Here is an 11,602-nt window from a genome sequence, read left to right on the forward strand (position 1 = left end):
AACAGAGGAAGGCCCGCATACCACCAAAAAAAAAAAAAAAAAAAAAAAAAGCAGTTGCATCTAGGTTCAGGACTGGGTTGGAGGAACTTACTCTAAGTAAATTCTTGCCATAATGTTGTTGGGCTAGGGGTAAAAAATTCAACACATAAATTTAGAGTCAGATTCACAAGTAAAAAGCTTGTCTAGCTAGCGAGTCAGAAGTTCCAAGGGTCCAGGAGCCACTTATGTCATAGCGGGTGCATTAACATGGGGTTTTACTGTCTAATGTTTAAACTATGTTCAGGTATTTCTTTGATTATTCACAAATAATATTTATTATATTTCTGCATTCTATAAATGTATAGTATATATATTTTATATTCTAAAGTAATTAGGAATTAATAGAAATTAATATAAAACTTAATACAAAATCCCTATTTGTGGGAATCATATCACTACTCGATTTCATTCACCTTCTCATTAATGTCACAATCTGTAGTTTCTTGATATAAATGGAAAACTTTAAAAATTATATAACAGACCACAACAGGGTGGAAAAGCAGGCCAAAAAGCTGCAAAGAGCCTGACAGCTGCATCCTACAAATGGGATCATAACAGTATAAACTGAAACCCACATGCCCTTGAAACCAACTCTGCCATTTTATTAGGATTACACTAGGGTGTAATCTCTCTGGGGTGACTTGGGATAAAATGCCGTTGTGTCAAGGGATACTATATACTGGGCAACGTGAGTACAAGGAAGCAGATCCCTAGAGCTCTGGTTGTGTCCCCAAAGAGCCAGGTTAAATTGTTGCTCCATTTCCCCATAAGGTCTGCTTACCAATCAGAAGGTCTAAGGACCTAGTATGCTCAAATGGAAAAGAAATTCCATGGTACCTCAAAACCTCTTGTGTTCTTGAAATAAACTCCCACTACCAAAAAGAATACATAACTCAATGGATAAATGAATGAGTTCATTTACTCATTCTTTTATACATTCAGCATATACTGAGTGCGTCAGAGAAGACTCTGTGTACACACACATACATACACACATATTCTGAATGTGAAAAATGGTAGGAAGGGGAAGTATGAGGTGTTACAAGAGATATAAATAGAGAATCTAACCTATTTCTGGAAAATCAGACCATTCTCGCTATCTTAAAAAGATCAAAATAACAATGAAATTTTCCTTTAAACTGGTAAACACTGATGTCAAAGAAAAATGTGCTCCAAGTACAGAGAAATAACTACGTTAGTCAAATAACCCAAAACAGAAACATCCTTGGTTAAAGGAATTAAAATTTTTTCAATCAGTGACTATTTTTATTCATTCACTCATTCATCAAATATTTACTGAATGCCTTCTGTGAGTCAAACACCAGGAATACAGCACTAAACAAGTTAGATCATGGTTGTGCCCTATGGAACCTACAGTCTAGTGAAGTATATAGGTCCATAAAGAAGCAATTACAACCCAAGAAAATAACTGCCTTGATGGGAAAACATGGTTTCTATTGTAGCCTTAAGAAAGATGTGTTGTAGCCATGTAATTTCAAGCAGTGTGCAAACATGAACCAGAATATTCTCAAGAAACATCAAGTAGTCTGATTCAGAGCCCACAGCTAGAGGAAAAATTAGAAGGAAGACTGGAAAGAATAAAATGAGGGATGAGGGAGTGTGGGAAGGAATTTTAACATCTGAGAGACTACCATGCCATTTAATCCTCAAAACAACTCTAAGATGGTAGGTACAATGGACAATCTCTTCAGCATCCACTCCCCCACTGTGACGTGCATACAGCACAGCACCTTTAATGACAACATGATACTGCTTCCCAAGGTTATATATACAGGAACCACTGGGGCAGGGATCTGAGACCAGGTCCATTACAGTAAGCTACAACTCTAGAGGAGGCTGACATGACAAGCTGAGGAGTTAAAAAAAAAAGGCTCTGGAACTCAAATGTCTGAATTTATATCTTAATTATATCACTTACTAAATGTGTGACCTGGGACAAGGTCCTTAACTTCTCTGTGCCTCTATTCTCTCATCTATAAAATAGGGATAATCAGACCTACTTTATAATAAAGCTATTGTGAGAATTAAATGAATTAATATGTGTAGAGCACTTAGAGCAGTGCTTGGCACAGAGCAATCCTCTATTAAGCAACAGGGAGTCAAAGGAGATTTCTGAGTGAATTGATCAGAATTATGGTTTAAGAAAGTCAATTTAGCAGGATAGTATAGAGGGGAACACACACGAAGTCGGAAAGTTATGGCAAATTTTTATGAAAAGCATTAAAGGTCTAAATGAGATGATGGCAGTGGAAAATGAAAAAGAACTAAGATGTTGCAGAATTTGAATCAATAGGACTTAACAAATGACCAAATGAGGCAATCAGAGGAAAGAGTAAAAGATGATTCTCTGACTTTCAACTTGGTAGGCTAAGAGAATGGTAGTGCCAGGAACAGAAATAAGATTGTGTAAGACTAGTTTAGGACTCCTTTTAATAAAGAAGATTCTACACGGGGAGGGGGAAGGATAAGCTGGGACAAAGTGAAAGAGTGGTAGTGTATATATGGACATATATACACTACCAAATGTAAAATAGCTAGCTAGTGGGAAGCAGTCGCATAGCATAGCACAGGGAGATCAGCTCAGTGCTTTGTGACCAGCTAGGGGGGTGGGAGGGAGGGAGACACAAGAGGGAAGAGATATGGGGGTATATGTATATGTATAACTGATTCACTTTGTTATGAAGCAGAAACTAACACACCATTGTAAAGCACTTATACTCCAATAAAAATGTTAAAAAAATTAAAATTAAAAAAATAGTTTAAAAAAATAAAGAAGATTGTTATGTTTTACATGGGGGATTTTTTTTAAACAAATCTCTCCTAAAAGATAACTTAAACTCATCAAGATTTAAGACAATAGTTATTATATTAGTAAGAAATGAGGTCTAAGTTTTATAAGTTGAATATTAAAGCTGCATTTTTTACTAAGCTACTTTCTTTCAATAAACATGGTTCCAAAAAACAAATCTAATACCACTACTTAGAGATGGAAAAGCAAATCAAATTAACAATAAAAAGCTGGGACGAAGTGAGAGAGTGGCATGGACATATATACACTACCAAATGTAAAATAGATAGCTAGTGGGAAGCAGCCACATAGCACAGGGAGATCAGCTCAGTGCTTTGTGACCACCTAGAGGGGTGGGATAGGGAGGGTGGGAGGGAGACACAAGAGGGAGGTGACATGGGGATAAATGTATATGTATAGCTGATTCACTTTGTTATAAAGCAGAAACTAACACACCACTGTAAAGCAATTACACTCCAATAAAGATGTTTTTTAAAAAAAATAAAATATTTGCATTTCTTATTGCAAAATTAGACTCTTAGAACCAAAGAGTGATTTCATTAACGTGAAATTAACTTAAAATTCTCAGCTTCTCACTTTAATAAGAAAGATACACTCTCAACAGGATTCTCTGTAAAGAATATTGTAACTTCTATCTCTAATATAAGATTAAAAGGTATAATTTATGAAGCGGTGTTTTTTTTAATTAAAAAAAACTTGTGGACTTCCCCGGTGGCGCAGTGGTTGAGAGTACGCCTGCCGATGCAGGGGACGCGGGTTCGTGCCCCGGTCTGGGAAGATCCCACATGCCGCGGAGCGGCTGGGCCCGTGGGCCATGGCCGCTGAGCCTGCGTGTCCGGAGCCTGTGCTCTGCAACGGGAGAGGCCACAACAGTGAGAGGCCCGCGTATCGCAAAAACAAACAAACAAACAAAAAAAACTTGTGAATGAACAAATGTTTAAAAATCACATTTAAAAAAAACTTCTTAAGTATGATTCTTACAAACATTGATAATATTGAGAAGCTAGCCTTTAAGAACTTCAGAAGCTCAAAATGTGACATAAAATCAGAATACTGAAAGTGAAAAGATAACGCAGCACTACACATTGCTTCCCCTACAGAAATAGAAAGCTTTAGCAGTGAAGCCATTTCCTCCCTTTTCATTTAATACACATCTCACTCCCCCAAACATGCCCCCTCAAAAAAAAAAAAAAAAAAAACCATTAAGATCACCAGTTTTATCTCCAACTTGACAACTCCAACTATACTTTTCTGTTTTTGATCTCATAAGACCTGTCAGCAACCAGCATAGAAAACAATTTATCACTCCATCATTTTTTTAAACACTTCCCTTTCTGAGCTTTCCTAACGCCACACACCACTGGCCTTCCCCCATCTCTCTGGCCATTCTTTCTTTGTAGACTTTCCTCCCACACATCTGTATATTTTAGATTTCCTCAGTACAAAACCTGTTCTTTCCAATTCTCTACCTACATACACCCTTTTCCTAGATTATCTCACCCATTCCCTTAGTTTTAATATTAACCATTGACCATAAGCCCAAGTTCATTATCTCCAGGCCCAAGCTCTACTGTAAACTCCAGATTTACTTTATTAAACTGACAAATAAATATCTCATTAGCAATTAACACTAGACCAAATGTCCAAAACAGAACTTCTGACTATTTCTGCCCTTAAAATTATTTAATATATTCATTCTACAAATATTTACTGAGCACAGGCTCAGGCACTGTGCTGTATACACTGACTCAGCAATGTGAACTTGAGGGAGAGAGATAGTAAGTTGTAAAAAGAACTATGAAGGATATAAACAGTGTGCTCTGACAGAGAATAGGGGAGAGAGCTGCTACTTTTGATGAGGTGTTCAAGATAGGCCTCCACATATCATAGTCTCTCCTTCAAAAACAGCATCTACCTAGCTGCTCCAGACAGAAACCTAGGCATTTGTTCCCCACAAACAACCCATCATGTGGCTTACAAGGTTCTAACTCCAAAATACACCTTGAAGTTGAAGAGGGCTCTCAAGCAAGCAAAGAAGAGAGGTGTGGACAAGTAATGACAGCTGTGATAGATGTCACAGAAGGAAATACAGAAACCTATGGAAGAAAATTACAGTGAAACCAAACTCAGGGAGAAATCAGAAATGGCTTCCTGGAGAAAGCATAATTCGGATAAGCCCAGACGATCACTACAAAATCTAAACAAAAAGGTATATAAAACTATGCCAAAAACAAAGAACAGCACACCATGGCACATCCCAAAACCTAAAACAAATCCAAGGTGATAAAATCATAGAAAAGGAAGGGGATTAGATTAAGACAAGGCCAGAAGAAAGCAACAAGTTATCTGGTAATACTAAAAAATGATAATTAAAATGAAAGCCTTCATTGAACTCATCATAAATTATTCTGAAAAGTGATAAACTTTGATGCTGACTTTCCTGTAGCAAATAACCAAATAAGTAGTAAGAGAAAGTTCTTCCAGGAAATAAATGCAGAAAGAATTAAAGAATCAGAATATTACCATTTGCATCCCCTAACAAGATAATGGATTCAGGCAATAATCAACAAAAGACGCTAAAACCATTCGTGAAGGGTGAACTTTATAATGGAAGAATAAAGCTGTACCACCTGAAACCACTAATCAATCTTAGCAGCACTAAAAAATGGGGCAACCAGACATTACATATGGATACGAAGTATACTGCAAAATCTGTGGAATATTTTAATTAAAAAAAAAACTGAACCTGAATCTAGTAAAGTATCTAACCACCAGTTTTCAGGAAAGAGAGAACAAGTTATAGCAGTGGTTCCCAAACTTGAGCATTCATAATCACCTGGAGGGTCTTGTTAAAACAGAGATTGCTGGGAACCAGTGAATTAAAGGAAACCATTAGAGAGCAAACAGGCAAATAGACAATGTGGGAAATTTCATGGGAAAAATACCCAGTTTAAAAACAACAAATGCTATTTTTAAAAGGGAGGGGGGGAGGCTGTTGTAGAATAAAAATTACTTAAGACACATAACGGCAAATTCATTATGCAGACTGATTCAAACACACCTACTGTAAAAAGACATCCTGAGACAACTGAGAAAATCTGAATATAGACTAGTAGATAATATTAATAGATATATAAATTAATAATAGATAGATAGATAGATAGATATTTGTTTTTGGGCTGCATTGGGTCTTCCTTGCTGCACACAGGCTTTCTCTAGTTGCAGCGAGCCAGGGCTACTCTTTGTAGTGGTGCACGGGCTTCTCATTGCGGTGGCTTCTCTTGTTGCAGAGCATGGGCTCCAGGCGCGTGGGCTTCAGTAGTTGTGGTATGTGGGCTCAGTAGTTGTGACTCGCGGGCTCTAGAGCGCAGGCTCAGTAGTTGTGACTCGCGGGCTCTAGAGCCCGCGAGTTGTGGCACACGGGCTTAGTTGCTCCGCGGCACGTGGGATCTTCCCGGACCCGGGCTCGAACCCGTGTCCCCTGCATTGGCAGGAGGATTCTTAACTACTGCGCCACCAGGGAAGCCCCTAGATATATAATATTAATAGATAATATAAGAGATAATAATAGATTAATAGCTATGTTAAAAAATGACCTTATTGGGCTTCCCTGGTGGCGCAGTGGTTGAGAGTCCGCCTGCCGATGCAGGGGACACGGGTTCATGCCCCAGTCCGGGAAGATCCCACATGCCGCGGAGCGGCTGGGCCCGTGAGCCATGGCCGCTGAGCCTGCGTGTCCAGAGCCTGTGCTCCGCAACCGGGAGAGGCCACAACAGTGAGATGCCCGCGAACAACAACAACAACAACAACAAAACAAACAAAAAAAAGATCTTATTTAAAAAAATTAAAAGGTCAAGACTAGAGACTTCACAGAAGATACACCACCACAGGCTATGTTAAGGAGTTTGGTCCTAAACTGAATGGTTTTATACATAAGCATGAGATCATCATAGTAACAACTTCTGGTTGTAAAAGCCATGCACTAAAGCACTGCATTAACTGCTCAACATGACTTATCTCTTTGAATCCTCAAAATACCTCTTTGTTGTGGAGATTTTAAATTCTATACCATTTTGCCTGCTGATCATGATCAGAATTAGCATTCTTTTAAAGGATGAAGTGTTGAGAATAGTTTGGAGAAAGGCGAGAGTGATGGCAGAAAGACCAGTTAAGAGGTTGTTAACTGATACAGACAAAAAGAGCAAACGTTCATGTATTAGGAATAAAATAAAAATATAGAAATTGTTTTTTGAACAAAACATGAATTATGTCCTACAGATATATAACTCTAAAACAATCTTCTTCGTCAAATTAGGCTTCTTTCAAGAACTTTTTTTGAGACTTAGTTTATTTATTAACACAACGCAGTTTAGTGTTACGTTCACTAATATACCTCATGACAACCCTGCACAGTTGCCATTATTAACATCATTTTTAGATGAAGAGAATTTTATTTTTAAAGCAAGCATTTTATATGTACTGCAGTTATTAGACTTACACTTAATTCTTACTTCCCCTGGAAAGTGGCCTGATGGAGAAAACATAAAGCAGTATCTTCCCTGTCTTTCCCAAATTCTGTAAAAGGTTAAAACAAATTACTGTTTTAGTTCTATATATGATTAAAATAATATTCTCCCTGTGATACCCTACACACTTATCTCCAGCTCAAGAACCTTAGATAGGACAAAGCACCAGAAACCTATAAGGTAAGGGACTTCAGACTGAATGGAAGAGGGTAATCCCTGACCATCTTTTTCAGTGGAGTAACCATGAAAAACAATATTGAAAAGCTCCTAAGGCTTCTCTATTTCAGGTCTTTGCTACCCAAGAGCCCTATTATGGCTTATGACTATTGGGCCTCGTATATTGTTTACTCTAGGAACTGACTCTTACAGGCTGAGCTATAGTTGGTTGCCAATGGCTGTGTCCAAGCCTTATTTAACAACTTACACTGACTAAAACAAAACAAAACCAAAAAAGTATTCTAGAAAGGAAACCATGGTATACTGGAATAAAAACTAAATTTTAGTCTACTCAAAAACATGCGTTACATAAAAAGATGCTAAACACCGTTTATTATTTGGGAAATGCAAATTAAAACCACACAAGATACCACTATACCCATTAGTATGGGAAAAGAATCTTAAAAAGAGTGGATATGTGTATTAATATATGTATAACAGATTCACTTTGCTGTACACCTGAACCTAACACAACATTGTAAATCAACTATACGTCAATAAAAAATTTATTTAATAAATAATAAATTTTTAAAGAGACTCCAATATGGTTAACATAGTATATTTTATGTTACGTGTTTTTTACAATACAAAAAATTTTTTTAATTTAAAAAATCAGACTAACAATATCTGGATTTGGAGATAATCTGGAGCAACTGTAACCTCATACACTAGTAGTGGGAATACAAATGGTACAGCTACTTTAGAAAAGTTTGGGAATTTTTTTAAAAAGTTAAGCATACACTTAGCATATGACCCAGCAATCCCACTCCAAGAGAAATGAAAAGGTATTTCCGCATAAAGATTTGTTCACAAATGTTCACAGCAGCATTGTTTTTACAGCCCAAATTTGAAAACAACCCAAAAGTCTGCCAACCAGTTAATGGATAAACTGTGGTATACCCATACAATGGAACACTATTCAGCTAAAAAATGGAACGAACTACAGATAAATGCAACAACATGGATGAATCTCAAAATCATCACTCTGAGTTAAAATAGCCAGACACAAAAGACTATAAACAGTATGATTACATTTATATGAAATTCTAGAAAAGTCAAAACCTCTGTCATTAGACAAAAGCAAGTCAGTGATTGCCCTGGGTGAGAAGGCATTAAGAAATGATAGCAAAGGGGCATGAGGGAATTTTTTGGATGATGGAGTGTTCTAAAACTTCATTGGGGTGGTGGGTACACAACTGTATACATGTAACAAAATTCATATAACTATAGACTTCAAATGGCTCAATTTTATTGTATGTAAATTATAGCTCAATGAAGGTGATAAAAAAAAAGATTGGGTTGATTAAATTTGCAAGTTACTAAGAGTGTGACATTACCCAGTTTTCATTTCCTCACATGTACACTTCTATGCATTTTTCCATATTGTACTGCAGTTATTGTGCTTACACATAATTCTTACACATAAAAAGGACCATGTAGTTATCTATACTGCTACTTGCCCTATCTCACAAGGTTGTTGTGAAACATCACATGAGATAACTGATGAGAAAGTGCTTTGGCAACTCTAAAGTAGTATTACACAACATATAGTAGAGTTTACATTTTAAAAAAATAAACTTTTTTTCACAAGAATAACTTGAGATGCTTGGAAACGTGGGTACCCCAAAGTAAATCTTTACCCAGAAATAGAAAACCTATTCAAATGTCACCTTTTTAATATCTCTCCTGAACTTGCTTTCTACTAACCCTTGATTTACTGGATGGCTCAATGTAGTACTATCTAGACTGCACTTTCATTTTTCAAAAGAAAAATACTAAAGAAATCTTTAAAGTTATTAGATAAGCATGGCAAGACATTTATTTCCCAGTAGAAAAGACCAAAAGCTAGATAACTTTTACTAAGTACTGCTCCAAGATGTTCACCACTGAGATTTTTTTTCCTCTAAAAGTCAAATTTCTTTCTATTTAATACTTCAATTCCACAAGTTACTGAATGTTTACTAATGGGACCTGCATTAGCGAGAGAGAGTGAATAATTTTAAGATTATCAAAACCTTTTCAACCAGTGTGGTACACTCCTATCAGACTCTGGCTATTGCAAAATTTAACACATACTCATCTCTTCCTACTACTACTGTACAACTGGGCTCTATGCTATCCTACCAGGTTTGAGTGATATTTGACATTTAGCCTAGTTACATTTACAAGTTTCCACACAGCAACAAGTATGAAGGCTGTTTGAAAGACATAATCTCTTCTTCAAATGCAGTTTCGAAACTAAATTTTACCTAGAATTCAGGTTTATATTCTATTGTCTTACAATTTTTAAAAGTTTTTCTATCAGCAACAGGTACTGTAACCAAAAATTAACGAAGCCTGTAATACCACAGAATATGTTGCTATCGTTCTCAATTTTTAAAAACTCGTTTTTAGTAACAGTTCCAAGGATGGTCAATTCTACGGCCATGCTTCATTTGATTCAGCGCAGCTTCATTCTGGTCAGTAATAACCACAACCTCTTAGGTTTCACATTTCTCCTTCGGCAACATTAAGGCCACTGGGTCCGGTATCTGCACACCTCCAATTTAGGTTTACAAGAAATCAGAAAAAACAGCAGCTTGCCTACACGCTCCTCCAGCGTTCTCTACTCCGAAGGTTGGCCAAAACGTGCGGCTCTCTCCACAACAGCAACCAAGCTGGAATGGAGCACCCAGAGGACTACTGGCCGCGGGGAGGAGGGGAGAACTTTTCAGCCCGGAGGACGGCGGTAGAGGTCCAATCCAGCCCGCGCCCAACTCTACGCGTCGCCAGGAAGGCGTGTGGACCCTAAGCTCAGGCCGTGATGCTGGGTCCGGAGGGGCAGAGCAGCGCGTGGCTGCCGAGCAGGACGTAAACAAACAGACCCGGACCGAGGGGGAAGGGGCAACCGTGGGAGAGGTGGGTGGGCGAGAGAGGACCTCGCTCGAACCCTCCGGCGCAGGTCTGCAGCTGCCCGGGCCCTCCCGACCGCGGCCCTGATCCCGGTGCCGGGGCGACGCTGCCACTCAAGCGTAAGCACCGAAAGCCCCAGCGCCTCTGGAAGCCGAAGCCCACTAGGCCATTGGCTCCGCGCCCCTTGCCGCTCGCCGCTCGCCCCTCGCCCTGCAGCGACCTACCTGAACGCGCAATCCGGGTCCCTCGCGTCCCGACCGGGCGCACCCAGACCGCTCCTCTTGCTGAAGAGCTTCTGGAACAGCGTAGGGGCCATGATGGCCACGGCCAGGCCGGGGTCGCTCCACAGAGCACTCGCCAGGCCCCCGCTCTTAGAGCTGCCCCGCCACCCCCATAGGCGCCTCAGTCATATGACAGAAATTAGTCACTTCAAACGGCCACGGCGCGCGGGGCGGGGCGCGAGGCAAGGCCGGCGTCCATTGGCTGGCGGTGAGCCGCATCACGTGGCGGCGCGCGGAGCAGGGTGCAAGGCGGGGCCGTGGGGCGGAGCTGACGCCCATAGGCCGGCCAGTGGATGTCCTCACGTGGCAGCTCACGGGGCGGGGCATGCGCGGAGGGGAGGGGCGGGAAACTGGGGTGGCTGGGGACGTGAAAGAGGAACGTGCTCTGGTCCCGGTCCTTCTCCGTTACGCTGTTAGTTGCTACCTGAGGCTACAGCAGGGTGCCGCGGGGACGATGCCAGGGACTTTGGAGTGTAGAAGCCTTCCGCTTTCCGCACCCACGACAAAGAGAGAAGTTCAGGGCCCCACTGGCAATCGCCCCTCCCCCGCCATCCCCCGCTCAGTCTCTGCGGCTTCGCGCCTCCGTCCGCGCCTGGCGGAGTCCGGCGGGCCCCGGAGTAGACCAGGTGCGCGAGCGTACCCGTGGGGCCGCGGCACGGGCTGGACTTTAAGCCCCGGACCACAGGCCCGCCCACGCTGGGCCGCGAGAGGTTTGGGCTCAGAGCTTGACTGAGCGGGGCTGGCTCACGGGTCTGGTGGAGGACCTGCCAAGACACTCCCCGCAGCCATGCCTCCCGGCAGAGACGGCCTCGGCCAGG

The 11,602-nt window shown here is 40.7% G+C and overlaps 1 protein-coding gene across 3 annotated transcripts in view; it reads right to left on the bottom strand.

The window, feature by feature from the left end:
• The window catches only part of FNIP1 (folliculin interacting protein 1), a 132,433-nt gene extending 121,531 nt beyond the window's left edge, over positions 1-10,902 (bottom strand). For all 3 annotated transcript variants that reach the window (XM_007107782.4, XM_028493203.2, XM_007107785.4), the window contains exon 1: positions 10,728-10,902. In XM_007107782.4, coding sequence (XP_007107844.1) covers positions 10,728-10,819 — 92 coding nt within the window. In that variant the 5' untranslated portion in view covers positions 10,820-10,902. The remainder of the gene's footprint in view (positions 1-10,727) is intronic.
• Between the last annotated feature and the right edge of the window lie 700 nt (positions 10,903-11,602).

The sequence above is a fragment of the Physeter macrocephalus genome, chromosome 8 (genome assembly GCF_002837175.3).
Source record: "Physeter macrocephalus isolate SW-GA chromosome 8, ASM283717v5, whole genome shotgun sequence".
Classification (NCBI taxonomy): domain Eukaryota; kingdom Metazoa; phylum Chordata; class Mammalia; order Artiodactyla; family Physeteridae; genus Physeter; species Physeter macrocephalus.